Consider the following 22119-nt stretch of genomic DNA (forward strand, 5'->3'; position numbering starts at 1 on the left):
TTAAATAATTTTTGTATTCTCATGGCTAATTACCATCAACCTTCCAAAATCCACACTTAAGGAAAGAGTGGCTTGGATTAAAAAATTTTGTTTGTTTAATTTTAGGATATATTATATGGATTTCAAAGCAAGTTATTAACTTCCTTAAGTATGTGTGGCTGAGGTAACATTGTGATTAATTTGCATGCTCTGCACTCATGATGGGAGAACTGAGACAAAGTATGTTGGGTGGCAAAAAGAAGTCAACCAAAAACTAAATATTTGTTAAAGACAAAATGGAGCCCTAAATACTGCCTTTTCTAGGGCAATTCCTTGCTTAAAAATCTGGTTCAATCAAATCTGGAGCTCCCTGCCTTAGCTTCTGATTCCTGTCCCTGTTCTCAGCCCTGGGTATTGTGGGACCTGCCTGAAGATGGGGGGTGGGGGCGGTTAGCTAGAATATTAGTCTTTCAGGGCTGGCCATGCATGTCACTCTCCTGGCTCCTGTCCACGTGACCCTTTTTCCCTCAGCCAGTCCTTTATCCAACAGTGCCCTTCACAGGAGGCCTTCCCCCTCTGCCAAGCCCTCGAGGCCCAGACCAAATCCCACATACCCCTGAAGATGTCACCAACAAAGGTGGAGTTTGTTGCAAGGGGCAAAGCTGGCTACCAGTTTTAGACTGTGCTTCCCAGACTCAGAGGAGTCTGGGCTCCGGATGTGAGGGCGATCTGGCTGCGACATCTGTCACCCCATTGATCGCCAGGGTTGATTCGGCTGATCTGGCTGGCTAGGCGGGTGTCCCCTTCCTCCCTCACCGCTCCATGTGCGTCCCTCCCGAAGCTGCGCGCTCGGTCGAAGAGGACGACCATCCCCGATAGAGGAGGACCGTTCTTCGGTCAAGGGTATACGAGTAGCTGCGCTCCCCTGCTAGAACCTCCAAACAAGCTCTCAAGGAGTCTGGGCTCAGAGGAGTCACCACTGTCTAAAAATGTGTACAAGGCTTTGCTAACCCAGCTGAAAAAGTCCACTTGAGCACTGAAAATCCAGGCATAAGGAGAAGATCAGAGAGATACGGGAAGAAGAGAAGATCGTCAGCATGAATGCATTTGATATCCAATGGCAGTTTACTTTAAAATGGCAAAAGAGGTGAGGGGGCCCGGAGTATCCAGTAACCATTAAGAGTACACTGAACTAAGGAGCTCTTCCCTGTTTTTGCTAAGCACTGAAGAAGATCCAGCTCTTGGGAGCATAGATTCTAGTATTCTAGGAGGCAAGAATAACACGTGTGAACTAACAACAAACCGCACAAAGAAGGTACCCAGTGATACAGAGGATTCATCTGTGTGGTGCAGATGATCAATCCTAAAGTTCACAGAGGTCAGCTCACAGCTAACACAGAAACACAAATCACAGAAACTGTTGGAGAGGGTGGGACTTCATTTAGGCCCTGAATGGTGATAAGAATGGGGAAGGAGCTGAGTGGAGAGAAGGAAAAGTCCAGCATGCTCATGAGTCTGAACAGACCAACCCATCCAGAATGGGGATTTTGTAGTTGGGAGTAGTAGAATGAAGAGGAAAGAAATGGAGTGAGCCCAGATAGTGGAGACACTTAAAAATCTGGCTGAGTAGCTCATTCATTTATGATTACATTATTCTGTCCTTTCCTTCCATTCATCCAACCAATAAATATTTCCCCAGTGCCTGGTATATACGGCACAGTGCTGAGACCTGTGCCAGAAACAAGGAAGTGTGTGAAGATCATGTCGTTATCCTTAAGAACCTTATAACGTAATGAAAAGGTGAATACCATCATGTGAAAATATCAGGGGTGCTTCAAACAAGGCCTGGGGACCATTTGCTCAGCCATGCAGACTATTATCAGGAGAGGAGAGGCAGGGAGAACTCACAGCCATGTGGGGAGTTCATGGAGGTGGTGTCTGAGCTGTGCCCTGAAAGGGAGGCAAGTCTCAGAGGTTATAAAGAAAGCAGGTATTATGAACAAGCACAGGGATAGGAAGCAAGCATTTTGCTCAGGAAATAGCAGGGTAGGTGTTGGCCACAGGGGTTGATGTGAAGAGGCACCAAGAGAGAATAAGATGGAAGTGAAGAAAACTCAGCACTTGAGGACCATCAAGGACCTCCAAACCTCCCGCCTCTTCTCTTGTCTGGAAGCGCCTCCTGGCTGGCCTCCCCTTCCCTGGACTGGGGAGTCTCTTCTTTTCTAAACTGAGAAATGCACAATTATTAGTCAGGGTGGGCCATTATAACAAACAATCCCCAAACAACAGTAGCTTAACATTACAATCAGGTTTAGTCAGCAGAGAGAGAGCCTCTCTGCTCCACACAGTCATCCAGGGACCTTCCTCAATCAACCAAAAGGTCTAAAAGTCAGACACAGAAAAGGCACACCCACATTCCAGACACAAGAACTAGCCCTGGGCTCAGATGCCAGCAGGCTGAGATGTACTTTAACTATGAGCCTAGAAAAGGAAATAGGTTCGAGGAGACCCCAGCAAATCTGTTATAACCTCCATAATCCTCCTGTCAGCAGTGGCCTGATGCAGATCCTTCGCCCGGCTGCATCCTCACACAGTGAGTATGAGCCCAGGGAGCTGGTAGACTTGCTTCACGTCTCCCGACCCCAGCTGCCCCCCAGGAACTTTCACTTGGTCCTCCAGACAGGTGACATAGAGGAGCAATCTGCTCCTGACCTCCCCACCAGGGAGGACTAGGACGGCCTGGGAGACAGTCACCCAGACCTGTCTCCTCCCTCTGGCGTTCCTGGTGTGATTGAAGAGGAAGCTAAAGAGCAGAATGTTATTATAGCTTTTCCATGACGCGATGTCATCAGGAAGCCCTGGGCCTCTGGGCAGCACGCTGGCAGTCCCATCATTCTTCCCCGCCGCATGGAGTCTTGTAGCCCATGCTGGAAAGGGCAGGAAGCAGTCTCCTAAAACAAATGGCAAGGCAAGACCACTCATCAGCAGCTCTGCAAAATGATCTAAGCTTCTGACTTTTGATTTACATCTGCATCCACAGTGGCCAAAAACATAAAACAGAAGATGAGGAAAGAACTAAAATGAAGGCATGGGTGCCAAGAACTAGAGGGACGGAGGGTGGGAGGGAGGGAAAGCAGCTCTGGGACAGTACCAAGTCGAGCACCAGCTGGGCAGGCTGACCTGCAGCCAGGTTAGGTCCTTTTCATTATAATGTAATTTCATTTCAGAACTTCTCCCTACTGTGACTAGGCTGCCCTGAAACGGCTAATCCAAGCAAGAAATCTAGAGATCCACTTGCTCCTGATGTGTCCTCCTACCTTTCTCCCTCAGACCTCTAGAGAGGAGTGTCTCATGGGGGCAGGTGTCTGGGTGGGAACAGGTAGGCGGGGATATCCCAGCTCCAGACTCTGATGTTGCCGGTTCTCTTCAGATTCATTTAGTGAGAGGTGACTCTCTGCCAGGGCCTGCTGTCCAATAGTGACTAGCGTTTTGCAGGGACCAAGAGTAGCAGGCCTATTCCCTGAAATGGGGGCCAGGGAAGGCCTCTCTCTGAGGTGACCTCAACTAGAGCAGAGTGAAGGGAGGCAGGGCCCAGGGCAGATGACAGATTTCCCACAGAGCCAAGGAACTGTGGGTACATTCACTGGGCTGTGCTTTAGGACACCACTAGCCTACCCCAGCACACCTTAAATACCTGTGAGTCTTCTTTTTAAGATTTTATTTATTTATTTATTCATGAGAGACACAGAGAGAGAGAGAGAGGCAGAGACACAGGCAGAGGGAGAAGCAGGCTCCATGCAGGGAGCCCGATGTGGGACCCCAGGATCACACCCTGGAGCCACCCAGGAGCCCCAACACCTGTGAATCTTAAAAAGCAGCTCACCTCCAGAGAAAGGCAGCAATATACCACCAGCCTGCCCCTTCTGGCTCACCTTTATGCAGGGGCATTAACTGACTAACCTCTTCCATGCAAGTCCAGACCACTTTTTATGGTAACATATCTAGGTATTGTAGCCAATTGTTTCCTCCAGTTGAAAGAGTTGAAAGAAGAAAAATCAGGCAACTATGCTCCACAATACAGCTAAGTGTTTAATTCGTTTTTAATGTTTACATTATTAACACCAGCATTACAAAACGATATTTTTACTTTCAAGCGATTTAAATGTGCAATTTGGTGTCTCAATTACCAGGATCATTATAATTTGAAAAACTGAAGCAGTGCTTACTTTCTCCCCTCCCCTCCCCTCCCCTCCCCTCCCATGGTGTCTGTTTCTATAAAAAGCAACCAGGATTCCATAGAGCCCAAATACCCATTCCAAATGGGTCGGGAGGTACAGCTCTGGGAGGGAGTTTTCAAGGAGCCAGGGGCATTCACTGTGGAATGAGTGACAGTCAGCAGGTGGGTGTTAAAATGGTCATAACTCCCTGAGGACTGGAACTGCCAAGTCCCATTCCAGGCAAGGCTTATTAATGTGTCCAGAATGGCGCTGGGTGACTGACAAGCCAATGGGCCCAGACTCTGGCTCTGACCACCCACAGGCATCAGAAGGTGGGGGTCACAGGTAAAACAAGGCTGGAGGGCCCTAGAGCCCCCTGGGAACCTGTCACGTGTCCCAAAAGACACCATGTATGCAGTTCATGATAACACCGAAGGGGCCTCCTGACAGGGGGTGAGTGTGTAGGCTCTGGACTCAGTCAGCCAGGGTTCAAGTCCAGGTTCTGCCACTTACCAGCTGGTGACCTTGGCAAGTTCTCATCCTCTCTGTACTGTCTCCACCTCTGTACAATTGGAACAATAACAGTACTTGTCTCTGAGAGCCATCATGAACACTAAATGAGCCACTACTGTATGAGGCATTAGGACAGTGCCAAACACAGAGCAAATACCCAGAGAAGGGTTACTTTATCATTATAATTCCCATTTTAAGATGAAGAACTAAAGTTCAGAGAGATTAGGGCCGCCTGGATAGCCCAGCGGTTTAGCGCCACCTTCAGCCCAGGGCCTGATCCTTGAGACCCAGGATCAAGTCCCACATCAGACTCCCTGCATGGAGCCTGCTTCTCCCTCTGCCTGTGTCTCTGCCTCTGTGTGTGTGTGTGTGTGTGTGTGTGTGTGTGTCTCATGAATAAATAAATAAAATCTTTAAAAAAAAAATAAATAAAATAAAATAAAGCTCAGAGAGATTAAATAGCCCACTCAAAGCTGGCTGCCCTGAAGGCTTCTGCTGCCCCCATGCTAGGAAGCCACTCAGGTCTCTCTCATACACAGCCCTCCCCTAGACCACTCAGACCCACCCTGGCCCCAATCACTGTGCACCCAGCACCCTGCCTCAAATCTTATCTTGTTCACTTGCTAAACGACTTAACACATACAAAGTACTATTAGTATTGTTATCATAGTTCTGGGCAGCCCCGATGGCCCAGCAGTTTGGCGCTGCCTTCAGCCCAGGTTATGATCCTGGAGACCTGGGATCGAGTCCCGCGTTGGGCTCCCTGCATGGAGCCTGCTTCTCCTTCTGCCTGTGTCTCTGCCTCTCTCTCTCTCGGTGTCTTTCATGAATCAATAAATAAAATCTTTAAAAAAAAAAGTACTATTATTATTGTTATCATAGTTCTGTTCAGTTGTTGTCCATCTCCACCTACTTAAATATAAAACTCACAGGATCAGGCCCTCGCCTGTCTCGTCTACCATGGGGGAGGAGCCCAGGGCTGCTTCATGGGTGTGTGACCTGTGTGGTCACACAGAGCCCTGAGTGCCCAAAAGCCCCATACTGGTTTAACGCTTGGCTGTTACTGTCTTGAAATTCTTTCTTTCTTTCTTTCTTTCTTTCTTTTTTTTTTTTTTTGTAAGATTTTATTTATTTACTTGAGAAAGAGAGAAAGGGCATGAGCACAAGCCGGGGGGAGAAGCAGGCTCCCCACTGATCAGGGAGCCCGATGTGGGGTGCAATCCCAGGACCCTGAGATCATGATCTGAGCCCAGGCAGACACTTAACCCACTGAGCCACCCAGACGCCCTGTCTTGAAATTCTTAATAATATTTTAACAAGGAATTTTATATTTTCACCTCATCCTGGGCCTCCACAGATTACATAGATAGTTCTGAATGAATGAATGAATGAATGAATGAATGAATCAATGAGCAAGCCCACATTCCAACTCGGGTCTATAAGACGCCAAGGCCTCACTACTGAATCACCAAAACAAACAAGCCTCCAGCGGGTGAGAGAGGTGGGCAGGGCAGTCTGAACCAGGGACAACCACAACCCTTCTAGAAGACATTGTGCTAGGGAAAGGAGAGCCTGAGAAGGAGTTCCAGTTGTTCTGGAACTCAACTGTCTAGTTGTTCTCAACCTCTCAATCCACTTGTGCCTCAAGCGGAGTGAAAACTATTTGTTGCCACCTAATGCTACTCTTCCACTCACTGAAGACAGAGGGACCTCAGGCCCTGCCTCCTAGGGACTCTGTCAGCCAGCCAGGTGGTCTTCACAGCTGTGGTCAGGCCTCAGGCAGAATGACAAGACCTCTAGGTACCCAGCACAGCCCTAGGCACCCAGAACTTGACAGTAAACAGATATAATCCTTGACCTTTAGGCCTCATGGCAGCCATCAAAACTATGTGGCTATAAATACAGCTGATGAGGAGGATAGGGCTGGGAGGTACTGCTGGACTGGGAATGAGGTGGGGGTGCCCGTGAAAGCTTCATTTTCCACTCCTGAGCTCTCCTAGCCTCAGGTAGGCCCTCCCTGAACTCACTTACCTCAAGTGGGCAGTGCACACCCCAGGTCCCCAGAGGTTCTCATTCAATAGGTCTTTACTCTTAAGACCTTCAGAACAGTTCAAAGCTGACTCATTCCTGTTAAAACTACCCACTGATCTTTCCTCAAATTAAACCCCTCCCTCTCATTCCTGCCCCAGGCCTGGCTCTTGCTGCTCAGCAACCTCTTGTTCCCACTTATTCAAACCCTAACCATCCTTCAAGGTTCAGCCCAAATGCCATCTCCTCCAGAAGCCACCTCTGATCTTTCTCCCCTTACTCCCCTGACAGCCAGAAGTAGCATTTCTTCCTCCAAACTCCGCAGCATTGCCTAACACTTCAATCAAAGCCCCTGTCACTTTGAACCTGTGTTTGGGTTGTGTGTTCACTACTCAACAGTCTACCCCTTGAAGGCAAGAGTCTCCTGAATTTACCTTTATATAGAAGGAGGGTGAGAAGGAAGAGGCCTGGGGGAGGCGAGTGTTGCATGCAGGGGATGGTCCTGGCTAAATGCAGACAGTGAAAACAAGAGCCTGGCTCAGCAAAGCTGGGCTGCGGATTTCTTAAGGGAACTGGTGGGGGTAGCTTGAAAAGAAAAATGATGACATTCCACATGATGCTGCAGCTGGAGATGTATAAGAAAAGACTTCGTGAAACAAGTTTCCCAGGCTGAATCAACCCAGCTGACTTTGCTCAAGCTGGCAAATCTGCGCCTCCCAGGGACACGTGCCCGATGGGGGGTTGGGGGGGGGGACTCCGAAAGGGGTACCAACAGGGGCTGGGGAAAGAGGAACGAGAGCTGCGGAGCAGTGCCAAGTCGTAGTGACAAGCACAGGAGCTGCAGAGGGGAGCAGCGGAGGCGAACAACAACTCGAGCATGCTACGGGATGAAGTCCACACACATCTTCATCGAATAACAATCTGCATTTACATGCAAATATATTCGTTTATGCAAATCAGCAGAGGTCTCGGGGGAAGTTTTTTTTAGACTGTGCAGTCACTGAAAAGAGAAGCAAACCTGTCCCTGGGGGTGCTCCGCGTCTCACCCGCCCCTGGGAGCGGGGCCAGTTCGAGGACGAGCACTGAACCAGCTCCACCGCAGAGACAGGAGAACAGCGCCGCCATCCGGAGAGCCCCGGAGCGCCCGCGAAGTCGCGCATGCTCGTTCCTCCCTCCCGCCCCGCCTCCTCAGGAAGCCGGAGAGCCTAAGCGCGCAAGCGCCACCTATTGCGCGGGCTCCTCCCTCAGGGGCGGAGGCAGGCGGGGCCCAAGATGGCGGCCAGCCGCTACCGGCGTTTCCTTAAGCTCTGTGAGGAATGGCCAGTGGACGAGAGCAAACGGGGCCGGGACTTGGGCACTTACCTGCGGCAGCGGGTAGCACAGGCCTTTCGGGAGGGAGAGAACACCCAGGTGACCGGACTGTGGGGTCCGCCCGCAGCGGGGCGGCGGTTGGGGCGAGGGGCGGGAAGGACGAGGCGCGGGCGGGGCCTACGAGCGGAGAGCGGCGGGGTCCGCGCATGCGCGCGCCTTCCTCCCTGGCCGCACGTGCGCGCGGACCCCCCGCCCCGGAACTGCGGAGGGCGGCGACCCAGCTTTGTTACTCAGCGCTCTCGTCTGGCTGCCCTTGGAATTCCTGAAGAAGCTCCTTAAAAATCTAGATGTCCGGAACCATTCAGCCTTCGGGAATCAGAGCCCCTGGGGGCGGGGCTTTGGTCTCTATTTTTTAACTTTCACCAGATGATTCAGGGTGCAGCCTGGGTCGAGACGCACAGCGGTCGCAGGTGGCGACGGTCACAGGCCTCTAGCTTCCCCGACACGGTGCTTTCCTGGCAGTGTTGTGCAGTGACCGAGCTAAACCTCAAGGACCTCTGCAGGGCCCCAGCTAAGCCCGTGTGTGCTCCCTGCGCCCCGGTGAGCCCGGTGCGGCAGGTTCGGGACCTCAGCCCCTGTCCCTGTGTGCGTAGCCGACCTGCGTTGTTGCTCTCCTCCAGGTTGGTGCTACAGCGGCTCTGGGCCTCATTCATACACAGCACATACTCACTGAGCACCCACCGAGTGCTGGGAACTGTGCTAGGTGCTGGGAGACAGACAAGCGCCTGTTCGCCTGAAGTTGAAGTTTACATTCTCCTCTGGGACACAGTAAGCAAGTGGACATAGGTCAGTCCAGATCAATACCGTGCTGGCAAAGCAGAATAGCATGATCAAAGGGTAGTACTAATTGAGGTAGAGAAGGCCTCGCTCAGGAGGTGACACAGAGATGAGACGCGAGGGAAGAGGACGAGCTGACTGTATACTTGGTCGGAAGGGCATTCCACCCAGAGGTCCTAGGTAGGAAGCACACTGGCCTGATAAGGAACAAAAAGGAAGGTTTTTTCGTTTACTAAGAGTTGAAATCATAGGACAAGAGCCAGGCGCAGTACGGTCTTCTAGGCTCTGGTTAGGAGTTGGATTTTATCATAAGGCCAGCAAGAAGCCACCGAGAAGGGGTTGTGAAGACTAACGCGACCTAATTTATTTGTTTTAAAAAAATCATCTTGGTTGCGGGTGGTGAATGGATTATGGGGGCAAGGAGAGAAACAAGGAGGCTAGAGAAAAGGCTATTCTGGCAAGAAAGAGTAACACCAGATGTTTTTTTGGCCTGAGCAACCAGGTGGGAGGAGGTGCCGTTTACTGAGATGGGAAAGACTAGATGAGGAGCAGGTAGGGTATGGGAAGAACATCTTGAATTCAGTGTGAGACATTAAATTCAAGATGCCAAGTGGACTTACCTCCCAAGTGGAAATGTCAAGTAGACAGTGGGATATTTGAGCCTGGGGCTCAGGCAAGAGGTCAGAGATAGGAAATGTGATAAACACAGGACCTGAAGAAAGGACTTTTTGCCAGACTTGGCCACAACAAAGCAGGAACATGGTTTGGTTTGGTTTTGCAACTTAGCCCAACAAAGAGCCAAGCCAGCCCATCTCAAGGAGTTAGAACATGCCCAGTGGCATCAGTGAAACCAGATTCCAGATTGGGTGGAGGGCATGGATGAAGGGTCTGGCTTAGAGCTTGGTGGGGGCACTCGGCCAACACATCTTTTACAAGGGTCTTCACTGGCCCAACATATAAAGATCTTGAAGGCAAGAATTCTATCTCATCCCAGCTCTGCAAACACCCTAGACTTCGTAGGGCACTGCTCCCTACATATTTTTAGTGTGAGCCTCCTGAGAGTAGAGAAGGTGCTGTTTATCTCCCACCCCCCCGCCCCTGCCCAGTCTAGCATAGTTCTTGGTGCATAAAAGACAATCCGTAAATATCTGGATAGATTTTTAAGGATTTTTAAATTTATCTATTCATGAGAGACACAGAGAGGCAGAGACATAGAGGGAGAAGCAGGCCCTCTGTAGGGAGCCTGATGTGGACATGATCCCCAGATCTGGAATCACGCCCTGAGCCAAAGGCAGATGCTCAACCGCTGAGCCACCCAGGCGTCCCTAGATGAATAGATTAAATAAATGATCTGTTATGGCTCATGAGACAAAAATCATTTGAATGTAGTTGCAGGTGTGGTAGCATTAGATGGAGAGAAGCAGTGAAGAGTGAGAAGGAATATTTCTGTGTCCTGATGGTGAGAATTAATTTGAGAGCTTGAGTGTGTGGGGAACCTCAGGAACTCTAGAAGAGGGACAGTCTGCTCCTTACCGTCAAGAAATTTTATAGTCAGGTAGACATGCAATTTAATTTACTGAAATTCAAGTGGTGAAAGCAGCCAGCAGAAAAGCTGACAGTGGTTGGGCCCTTGGGGAGGTGAGAGAGTGTGACTTGACTTAGTGTAAGGGGATCCAGGAAAGGAGGGTAGAGCTTTCTCTTTTGGAGTTGTCATCCTTTGTCATCAGCTGGGGAAATAGTTCTAATCAGTTGAAGGCCCACACAGATTTGAGTCATGGTTTTAGATGCAAGTCCTGGCTCTGTTGATGGTTCTGGAGCCACTGATGAATGTATCCCTAGTAGAGCAAACCAACATATCATGATGGCAGCAAGCACATTACTCAGGACCACTGTCATGGTACCTCATCCTAATGTCACCTGAGAATACTTCTGGGCTTAGTAAATCTTGGTGATATTTTTTAGAGGGAGCAGCCCTCTTGCCAGAATTGAGAACATCACTGTGAGTCACTCCCACTGACACCCCCGGATCATTTATAAACCTTGAGAAAGAAAGGTGGTTCTGGTGGACTCCTCATTAAGCTGGCAGCAAGCAGCAGGCATTAGACCAGTTGGCTGATGGTTAGGGAACTCGCCCTTGGTTGTGCCAGTTGCCAGAAAGACCAGACCAGAGGGGGAGCCTCCTTGTTCCCGTAGAGGAGAGGGACAGGCAGTTCTCTCCGCCTCTTGGCTTCCTGCATCTGAACAGTAACACTGCACACGTGTTCCGTATGCTTTTGCATGCATATTCTCATTTAAATTAATCCTTAGTGCAGCTGAGTAAGTTGGCCATCACTTACTCCCATTTTACAGACAAGGAAACAAAATCAGAAACCGAAACCAGCTTACTCAGGGTCCGCTGGGAGTAAGTGGCAAGCCAAGTAAGCAACACCTGGTCCTGATTTGGCGTTGCCTCCTTGGTGCCAGATCTTTCCTCAGCTGCCATTTCTCCAAGTGGTTTCTTGCTAGAAAGTCTTCTTGATCCATGAACCCCAAGCTACTCCTTTTCCCTCCTGTACAAACCTTTCTGAACCAATGACAGTTTTGCTGAAAGCAAATATCACCCTGTGTTTACCCACCCGCTTTTCTTTGCCCCAGCCGCGACCCCCCGTAGTACAAATAGGAAGAAAGATGACTCTCAGGTAGGACACCAGTGCAGAAGGGCCAGACTCCCTAGAAAGCAAATCAGTCTTTCAGACTTGAAAGCAGAATACAAAAACCACCGCCTCCCAATTATTCCACTTGAGATTGCCCTTTGGGGAGTCTCACGGTCCACCCAGAACCCACCAAGAGGGAAGTGATGGTGGGAAGCAGGAACACACTTAACACCTCTTACACCCTCTGTCCTGTTGTGCGGTATTTTGAAAGTTAATGGTTATGGGTTTTGCCCCCCTTTGAATACAGTTTCTTCAAGAAAACAGGTCCCCTGCAGCACCAGGAGCTTTAATAAATAGAATCACAATGTGGGGGAAGGTGGCAAAACAACTCTAATTGTTAGCTTAAGTACAGGGAAAGGGGCTAGTCCTTCTAATGAGTTCCCTAGGTGCACAAGCAACCGCCTGAAAGATTCTTGACTGCGCACCAGCCAGAGAATTCTTGCATTATAGCCAGGGTTAAATCATACCAATCTCATTGGAAAAAAGTTGAACTGTATCTTGGGTTTGCAGTGATGTAAATGATGTTTCCAGTTCTCTGGGGGAGTATGTGAAGATTGTATATAATCCTGTTGTCTCGGTCATCCAGCAGAGCCCTGGTCCTTGGCCTTCCTCAGTGTGGCAAGGAGCTAGCCCCACAACTGCCTGGCCTGTGCCAGCGGCGGTGATACCATCTCAGCAGTGCCCACCCCCACATGTGGGCCTAAGGATGGCCTAAGGATAGATCATGCTATTTTTAGCTATAATATTGAACCCACTGCAAAACAGGAGTTGTGAGGAGAGTCTTCTGAGAGGGAATGCAGACGACTCCATCTTTTCTCTTCCCCGAGTTCCAGGTGGAGCCAGAGAGAGTTAAGGTAGTGTTTAGACCAAGGGATGTGAGTTTCTGTGCTTGTTTAGAGATGTACATGCTCTTCCTCCTAGAGGGATAAATTATTGATCACTTTCAGTGGGTGTGCACTTTGCACAGAGCTCTCTGGGTCTGCCTCTGCCTCCTGGACAAGTGGCAGGCAGGTTTGTGAGGCCTTCACTGTCCTCTGATCTTTGGTGCCAGCCTGTGTTTTGCCCCTCACCACACCCCAGCATGTGCCCTGGCCTCTCCTTGCCTCCCAGATTGGCCAGCATAGAAGTGGTTCTTAACCCTTGAGAATATAGTGCTCTGAAGACACCATCCCCCCAAACACACAAGGCTTGCCAAGACTTGCTGCCTTCCCATGCCCTCGAAGCACTCCTTGGCTCGCTTAAGACCCTGCTTTACCTAAAACACCTTTGTCCTCTGCTTTTTCATGGGTTCTCCCAGCCACATCCAGCTCCAGCCTTGCCACTGTACTCCTCTCCTCGGTGTGGTACTCTGGCTCCCCCTCACTCTGTGAACTGTCACGGCAGTGGAACCAGACCCCTGCCATACCTGCCCTGTTAGTCAAGCCTGGTGACTCCCACCCCTGATTTTCTGTGTCTCTAGCACTCAATCACACGCTGCCCCAGGGCCATGTTCGGTTTTTAATGCGTGCATTCCTTGTCTCTTCAGCTTGATTGCCAGTTTCTCCAAGGCCGAGGCCCAGTCTTTACGTCCTCTCACAGCCCCTAGCAGAGCAGTCTGCATAGTAGGTGCTCAAGAAATAGATTTGCAATTGAATTGAAGGGAAGAGGCTCCAGAAGTTCATTACCCAGCCGTGAAAACCTTTTTTCATAGATCCTCCTGGCCCGAATCCAGCTCTACCTTAATTAGCAAAGCAATTTGCAACACCCTTTTCCAAAAGTGCTTATGCGTCCCTTTGTGTGACTAGAATCAGGGCCGCTGTGTGTACCAATTGCAGTCACCACCCAAAATTCAATTTTGAAAATGGAAATCATTGCCTGCGGCCCTGATGTAGATTTGTATGTATAAAAGTTTAATATGGTAAAGAGAAATTTTCTGACAACTGAGCAGGGGAAATGCAAAAGGAGCAAAAATAGAGCCATAAAGGACACTATGTCAGTTGAACATCTATTTTATTCACATTTAAGGAGCAGAGCTGAATTTTTCATAATGTCCCACTGCTGCCTTTTTTCAAACCCAGAGCTGCTATTAGTCCTAAAATGTCCATAATCTCATTAGGTGTGAATGCAAAATCAGGTAATTTAAAGCTTGTATATAAGAATACTTCTAAAAGTGCACAGTACATTTCATCAGGAAAACTGTATATTTCAAAATTCAGAAACGTTTGTGCCAGAGTCTGAATAAAGTGTAGGATGTAGGAGTGTGGCAAGGTTTCTGGAATTAGATAGATATTTCTATTGATACCTTTTTAAGTGGTAAACGAGACTGTTTTCATTGCTGAACTTGGGGTTGGATGTGCCCAGGACCCAGAATTGGCCATGGCTGTTCTGCCCTTTGGCAGTAACAAGTGGCTAGAAGTTGGCATGCGTGGTTCTCATCACCTCCATCAAGCTGTGCTTACAGCCTCATACAGACACCTTCTGACCTCAAATAAGAAGTTGGGTGATTTTTTGGTGATTGGTTATTGTTAGGCATTTGGTTCCTTCTTGGATTGTCAATGGAGCATCAGGCATCATGTAAGATATCTAGGAGGCTGTGTCGTTAATACTAAAAGGAAGGAAGAGGACACCTGCTCACCCTTTTGAGGGTATAGTAGGTAGCTGAGCTGAGTAGACCCATGGTAAATTCTCACTGTTAGAGAAGTCAAAGGAGAAGCAGGAGGGGAATTTGCATGGGCAAGATTTCTAAGGGCGAGGAGCTGGTCAGATTGGGGGTTTGATCAAGAAACGTTGTTTTGCTGGCCTGACAGCAGTGATGGGAGCCCAGCAGAGCTGTGAGGAGGGCAAATCCCAGGTGTGAATGCCTTTCCTAAGACCTCGGTTGGGAAGGTGGTCAGATGGTGGTAGAGGGGGAAGGTCCAGACAAACAACCCATTGAGTAAGAAAGGTGCCACAGTTGACTGCTTATTTGGCAGAGACCCAAGGATCAGAGTTTCATCCCCACCGAGCTGACTGGGGTGCCTGGTGGCCGCAGGGACCACCAACAGGGTCAGACCCAACAGGGTCAGAGCCGGTGGCATGATCAGATGGGGCAGTTATCCACACCTTTGTTACTTCTATGCCTAGCCACAGCCCGGTGGTCACACCAGCAACACTGATCCACCCAGAATTATCTCATTGCCTCTTCCCTGGGCGTGTGCTTTAACTGGCCCTGTGCCTGGAGAGCCCCCACTTCCCTCTGGTAGCTGCTGCTCATCCTCAGCCATGACCCTCTGGCTGGCAGGTCTACTCTGGCCAGTGGCCACAGCACCCCTCATTCGCCTGCCCCAGAATCACCTGTCTCCAGGGTTGTCCTGAATGGTTCTACTCTTTCCCCTCATAGTCTGTGAGGTGGAGGCCTGCTACAACTGTTGACTACCAATAATACTAAGAAAAGCGAATCACTCATATTTATAGTGTTCTGGGCCCCAACTTCAGAGCAGTCCAGGCATTACCTCATTTTTTCCTCGCACTGCCCTCAGAAATAGGGACTATTATTATCTATTCTTTTAAAAGAAAGGTTAAGTTGGCAGGTGTGCTTCAAAAATATCGGTGCCTGAAAGACAAAGAAAGGCTGGCGAATTGTCCCAGCTGAAAGGAGAAAGATGTACGATAGATAAATGCCATGGGTGATGCCAGGCCAACAGAATATTTTTTTTCCTATAAGGATTATTACTGAGACAATTGACAGAATTGGAATATGGATGATGAACCAGATAAAAGTGTTGCATCAATGTCAGGTGTCCTGAATTTGATCACTGAACCATTGTTATATAAGAGAATGCCCTTGTTCTTAGGAAACATCCTGAAATATTATGGCATGAAGGAGCATCACGCTTCAACTTTCAAATGGATCAGAAGGGAAAATATGTATATAGAGATGGAGTGTGATAAAGCAAATGTGGCAGTTTTTTTCTAAAGTGTGGGGGATAGGGGGAGAGTGTGATTTGCCCAGCATCCAGTATCTGATAGGTGAAAGAGTCAAGATTCCAGGCCAGGCAGTGCAACTCCACTGCTCTTCATAGCCATGGAGACCTGCACATACCTGCAGGCCGAGCACGCTGCAGGTTCTGGATGCATGATTTAAAAAAAAAAAATTTTTTTTTTAAGATTATTTATTTATTTATTTATTTATTTATTTATTTATTTATTTATTTGAGAGAGGAAGGATGTGTACAAGTGGGGGGAAGGGACAGATGGAAGGGGAGAGCAGACTCCCTGCCGAGCAGGGAACCTGATGCAGCGCTCAATCCTAGGACCCTGAGATAGATCATGACCTGAGCTGAAGGCAGATGCTTAACCAACTGCGCCACCCAGGTGCCCGTGATTTTTAAATTTGTAAGTGAACTCGTTTACACAAGAATAAAAGCCACAAGCAGAAGATAAAAATGCTTGATTTTCTTTTGATAACCGACGTGATATTTAAACCTTGATGCTGGCATTCTTCTCTTTTTCCTTTTGTGTCTCGTACCCTGTTCTCCTAGCTTCCGTGTTAGCTCGCAGTTTTGCATGCTCTGCTGAAACCATAATGTTCAAAATGCTTTCCTCCAAAGTGCCAGCTGCAGAATTCTGTTCCAACTGGACATCCCCCCACACATCCCACCCCACCCACACCCCACTCTCCAGAAAAGCTGTCCTGCAGGGGTCAGAACCCAGTCCTGGTCTCATATTTTTCCATCCATTCTTTCTGTTTAGTCCACAGCACCAGTCCACCCAAGTAATGCCTTTGTTATTCAGCGAACACTGGCTACCTCCTCAGCCCAGAATCCTCTCTTTTCTGATGTGGCTACCTGAGCAATCTCGTGATGAGTGGCCTGAACCCAGGGATGGATCAAGTGAAACTACATGACAGATTGTCTTTTTTTGTTGGCTCTGAAGTGGGGAACCTCATTTGACACATGCACAGAGGCAGAAGCAGAACTGCCTTATTAAAACACTTAACTGCTGACTTATTTATGCTTTGCCTTCTTCAAGAAAGGATTTAAGTTGGAAAATCCATCATTTGAATTCTGGGGAAAAACATAAAAGAGAAAGGGTTTTGTTTTGTTTTTTTCTGGGGAGCTTTCAGAATTCTTGGCAGAATCATGTAAGGAATAGTAGGTAAATAATAGCAAGGGCAGAAGGAAGGGATAACTAAAAAGAGAGATGAACAGGGAAAAACCACCTCACATCTGTGTGTGTCCACCTTTCCTGCAATTTCCAGCAGGGGCACCAGGTTATCTCTTGGTTTTCTCCTCCTCTACTCTCACGGCATCAGTGTTCAGGGCCTCTCCTTTCTAGCAGGACCTAATTGGACTCTCCTCTGGATTCTCCTCAGTTCACCTATCTGATCTTAAACCACGGCCTTCGTCATGTTTCTTTCCTTGTAAAATTGCAATGGCTCACCACAGATGAAAGCTCAATTTATTTTGCCTTTCATAAAAAAATATTTAATACATTTTGTATTGAAGGTTTAACTCAAAAAGCTCTTGCTCTTTCTCCCACCCAGGCTCTTACCTACACATCAGGCCCTCAGCCAGACTGGTCTAAAGCTGAGATAGTATCCATGCCTCCGCTTGCTCATACCCTCCCTCCACCAGGAGGGTCTGCACTCTCCCTTCTGCTCCCCAACTCCTGTACATCCTTCAGAACCCAGCTTAGTGTCATTTGTGTCCTACACTGAGCACACGAATGCCCCCTCCGGTTTCTTGCAGCCCACACCGCCAAAAGGTTCACCCTCCTGATACTATATTTTCATTGTGGTGGCTTCCACTGCAGCCGTTGTAGTAGTCCACAGGTCACAGCTGCTCAACTGTGAGTACCTGATGCAGGTGCTCAACTGATGTTTGTTTGCCAGTTGATTGATGGAGTTTTTCTGAAGGTTGGAGAGTTGATCTGGTGGAGCCATTATGAAAAGGTGATTTCTAATAGCTTTCTAATAACTGGAGCTGTAGGCCAAGTTTGCTCCCCACAGAGTGGAGAAGCTAGTGCTAAGCTGCAGGCCTGCTTCATTTGAATGCCTTTATGTAAGTGGGGTCCATCCTGGAAGTACAGACCCTCCTTGTGGGAGGCAGGGCTTGTTTGCTCACATGGGGGGGTTTCTTTGTTTTTCAGATTGCAGAACCTGAGGCCTGTGATCAGATGTATGAGAGCTTAGCAAGACTCCATTCAAACTATTACAAACACAAGGTGAGTGGGCCGGTCTTTTTTATAACCCCAGCCCTCCTACTGGAAAGGACCAGTGAGAGTAAGTGAAAATCTGATTCTGCGGTGCTTTGTAAAGAATTGGGGTTTTGCTACTTTCAAATGTAACCAGTAATTTCAACCAAACTAACAGAGGCACCTGGTAGAGGCTTTTAGGTCACCTAAATAAAAGCTATTTATAGTTTTGAACTAAAGCCATGTGTTTTATAGACCATTGTATGCTCAGGGTGTATCTGACAACTGTTGGACCATACCCATATTTTCCCATCTACTCTGATGGAGCTGGCATTTCCCCACACTGGTGATAAAGAGGGATGCTTCGGGAAAGTCCTGTCAGACAAAGCTGGGCTTTTCCTCAGCCCTGACATGATTACTGTCAAATTCCATTTAATGTGGTTTTCCCCGAGCTGGAGTATGTTGAGTAACTCCAGAGATATACACAGCCAAATGCCTAGCCTGCAGGGAAAAGGGATTTCTTCTAAATCCTCACAACTCAAAGTGGGGTCTGTGAGCAGCAGTGTGGGCATCCCTGGGGAGCTGGTTAGAAGTGCAGAATCGTGGGCCACACCCAGACACGAATCACACAGGCAGGATTCTTGGGTCCATTCAAGCAAGGCCAAGTCTTTGACCTCTAGGTGGCGCTGCTCTTCTAGCCAGTCTCTGGTTTGTAGAGGCCCACTGGTGAACCGTGCCAGGAGAGCAAGGCTTCTCCCGGTTCGTCAGGTCTCAGGTTGTGTGCAGAAGTAATCCCTCCTCTGTTCTCTCTCCCCATGTGACCAGTACCCTCGCCCCAGAGACACGAGCTTCAGTGGCCTGTCTGTGGAAGAGTACAAGCTGATCCTGTCCACAGGTACTGAAGCCCTGCTGCCCCTTTCTGGTTGGTTTGCAAATGATTCTTTGAGTTTGAGCAGCCAAGGGGAATTGTCTATTAAGACTGCTCTGCTTGATGGAAAGTCTTGTGGAATAGCCCAGAGGAAATTCTGAAGCTTCAGGGCATGCTTTTTGGCCATAGAATATGGAGAAGGTCAAAGACATTTATTTAAAAAAAGAAAATCCATCTTTAGAGCTTTTAAATTCAAGGCTGGGCAGCAAGGAACAGGGGAATACATATTTGCAAAATGGAAGTAGTTTAAATCAGGATGGAAGGAAAATAATTTTATTTTTATGGTCCTAAGGGAGCTTTATAAACAATGAGGGTTTTAATTAAAACAAAAAGGTATTCAATAAACTTGTACAGGGATATCGTCAAAGAGTTTTTTGACCCAGGGGACATGGTTTGTGGGTTAGATATGGGTTTAACTAGGTACATTTGGGAGTTGTTGACAGACCTCAATTAACAGGAAAGGAAATACCCTGCCTAGACATCCCCTCCTTACTTCCCCATCTCCATTGTCACCAAAGGAAGAGATGGGGGTAGTGACAGTTGGAGCCTGGGTTAAAGTAGGCAAGTTCTGGAAAATTACGATTTGTATTGCCAAGGCTAGCATATACAAAAATAGGCTAACCTTTTCTGGGAGGGCATAGCCCTGAAACATTTGCCTTCCGGTACTCTGGAAATTTCTCTTTCCTATTCCTTTGGCAGCTTTTTAGCAACTAAATTTTGGGGATTTGGCCTTCCAGAAAACGCTTACCCTCTGAACAGGTAAAACCTGGTGGTGTCAACTCTGATCCTCTTTTTGTTACAGTACTCTGGAAAACTGGGGTAAAGATATTTTGGCCAAGCAGAATTACTTTATCAACAATTTTCTAAAACACATACATAAATTTATTCCCATCTCTGGGCCCACATAACCACCTGCATTGATGCCCTGTGTCACTCTTGAGGGTCCCAAAGGGTTTGAACAAAGTTTGGGCTTGAAACTAGAATGGAAATAAGTTCCAGAATCCCGGCCTCCATCCCCTTTGTCAGGGCCTGGACCCCTCTGTGAGTTGGGGGGGGCAACAGACTCCCCACTATCACCCTGTGCTGCAGCTTATTTTGGCCAGGAGTTCAGCTCCAGGAAATTTGCTGATAATTTGTTTTCACGATAAGCCTCATATTTTGTTGTGACTATGTGGCATAGGCTTACTGATTATTTCCCTGACAAGGCAAGATTACACACCGTACAGTGTTTGAGGGCCTGGCGAGTCTGGGGCCCAAGTGTGTTCACCTGGGCTTGGGGTCATGGGCGCCTCTGAAAGAGGCCTCAGGGCTTACACATGGATGGGGCCCCTCAGCATCCCACTTTGTGCCCCTGAGGAAACCTGGACTTCTGGGAAGGTTTCAGGGTGGGATGTTGGGCTCCTGGCTGCAGTAGTGTATGTCCTAATTTAGTCAAGAGGCCACTGATGATAATCTAAGTTGCCTTTTTGTTCCTAAAAGCTATTCTTTTTTCTCTAGAAGTTTGGTTAACCCGTGAAAATCCAGGCTGAAATTTAAACAATACTGTGTGAAAATCTAAATTTAAAATACAGATAAAATTAGGTAGTGTAGAACTTTAGCCCTGGAGAGACTTTAGACTGCTGGTTCTCCACTGGTTGGGGGGTGGGGGGTATGACAAAACTGCCACATTGCCATGTGACAGTGTCTGGAGACATTTTTAGATGTCACAGCTAGGGGCCGGGTAGGGGGCTGCTACTGACATCTAGTGGGTAGAGGCCACGTTGCTGCTAAACATCCTGCGATGATCATGTCAGCCCCACAAGAAAGGATTGTCTGGCCCAAAAGGTAAGTAATGCTGAGACTGAGAGAGCTGGTTGTGGTGCCTATGGATTGTGAGTGTGTTTGCGTTTGTGGGGTCTTGCGGGCCAGCGTACTGCCACCTTCGTAGCTATGAAGCTGGCCACCTCTTCTTGAGTGCAGGCCGGGTGCCAACACATTCTTCTATTATTTCCTTCCGTCCACGACTTTTGAGGCAGGAGTTTCAATCTCCACCAGATGAGGAACCTGAGGCTAGCAGGGTTAAATCATTTGTTTCCCAGTGAGGAATTGATTGGTGGGGATCCCATCCCAGGTCTGTTCCCCCACACCCATCCCCACCCTGCTCCACCACTTCTGAGCTGTGCGACCTGAGCAAATTACCTCACCTCCCTCTGCCTCCATTTGCACATCTGCAAAGTGGAGACGGTTAGGTCTATGTGACACAGGCCAAGTTTTGAGTGAAAGCCTCTGGGCCCCTGGGCCTGCAGGATGTGTCACTGACATGGCAGTGCCATTTCTTTGCTGCTCCTGCAGAACCAGGCAGCAGGGGCCCCAGCTTAGATGGGGGCAGAGACTGGCCATCGAGAGGTACAGAGTGCTTCGCATGGTGCCTGCTATGCAAGTGATTCATACGAGCAGTGATTTTTCTCTTAGCCCATCTGATTTGCTTATCAGAACTTGGGGCCGCACTCCCTCTCTCGGGAACACACAGTGTGAAAATCAAGGTATATCTGGATGGCAAAAGCCTCTGGGGCCAATTGACATCACCGAATTGTAAAACGCAGTCTATTTATGTATTTATTGTCTTCCCCTATTACAGACACTTTGGAAGAGTTTAAGGAAATGAATAAAGGAATGTGGAAGAAACTGCAGGAGAAGTTTGCCCCCAGGAATACCGAGGAGAAGCAGAAGGCCTGGGCTCGGTCCTTGTCTCGCCCGCACACCTAAGTGTGGAGTCTTGTATCTTGCCATCATAAATAAAACTGTCCTGATTTCCCCATCCTCGCAGTTTGGGAATCTTATCCAGCCTTCACAAAAAGGAAGCCCCTGCGCCTCTAAAGGAAGCTTCTGCCTTCTTTTTTTTTTTTTTTTTTTTTCTTTTTAACTTCTGCCTTCTTTAGAAGGGAGGCCATTGAGCATCCACCCCGCCCACTGGTCAGGTAGGGAAGTCTTCAGAGGAGAGGAAATGAGGGCCTCTGTCTGGGCCTGAGAAGGGAAGGTGAAGGGACCTCTGGGCAAGGTGCTTCCTGAGCAGCCACGGGAGCCCCACCTGCCAGCTGGGGGGTCTGGCTGGCTTCTGGCAAGATTCTCAGGCTCCCTTTTGTTGTAGGAGCTCCTGGGGGAGAGCCAAAAATAGCAGTAAATATTGAAGAAGGCATCCTGCTGCAAAGGGAAAGATGGCAGAGATGAGAAGAGCCCACTTGGCCCTCATTCTCACTGATTCAGGAAGATGCAGCTCAGTCCCCTGCCCCTGACCTTGTAGGAAAACCAGGTTGTTTCAGGTTGGCTTAAAGGCTGGGGCAGGGCTTCGGATGGGCCTTGGCCAAGCGGGGCCTTGGGTTGCAGTCAGCTTCAGCACTCTGAGCAGCTTCTGTGGGAGGCCACAGGACAAGAGCCCCCGAGCCAGGGCCACACATGGGATCACCTTACTATGGAACCTTAG

The 22119-nt window shown here is 48.6% G+C and overlaps 1 protein-coding gene and 1 long non-coding RNA gene across 2 annotated transcripts; one reads left to right on the forward strand and one right to left on the reverse strand.

Moving 5' to 3' along the window:
- Window positions 1-1081: 1081 nt before the first annotated feature.
- LOC140637194 (uncharacterized) lies at window positions 1082-5809 on the reverse strand. Its single transcript, XR_012034439.1, has 2 exons — window positions 2509-5809; window positions 1082-2206 (listed from the first exon to the last, which is right to left on the reverse strand). It is a non-coding gene; the product is annotated as an uncharacterized lncRNA (long non-coding RNA).
- Window positions 5810-7566: 1757 nt separating this feature from the next.
- Window positions 7567-21456, forward strand: UQCC2 (ubiquinol-cytochrome c reductase complex assembly factor 2). Its single transcript, XM_072833425.1, has 4 exons — window positions 7567-8147; window positions 17687-17761; window positions 18557-18626; window positions 21277-21456. Exons 1-4 carry the CDS (start codon window positions 8010-8012, stop codon window positions 21402-21404), a joined length of 411 nt encoding a protein of 136 aa, XP_072689526.1. The 5' UTR covers window positions 7567-8009; the 3' UTR covers window positions 21405-21456.
- The last annotated feature ends 663 nt before the right edge of the window (window positions 21457-22119 follow it).

The sequence above is a fragment of the Canis lupus genome, chromosome 7 (genome assembly GCF_048164855.1).
Source record: "Canis lupus baileyi chromosome 7, mCanLup2.hap1, whole genome shotgun sequence".
NCBI lineage: Eukaryota > Metazoa > Chordata > Mammalia > Carnivora > Canidae > Canis > Canis lupus.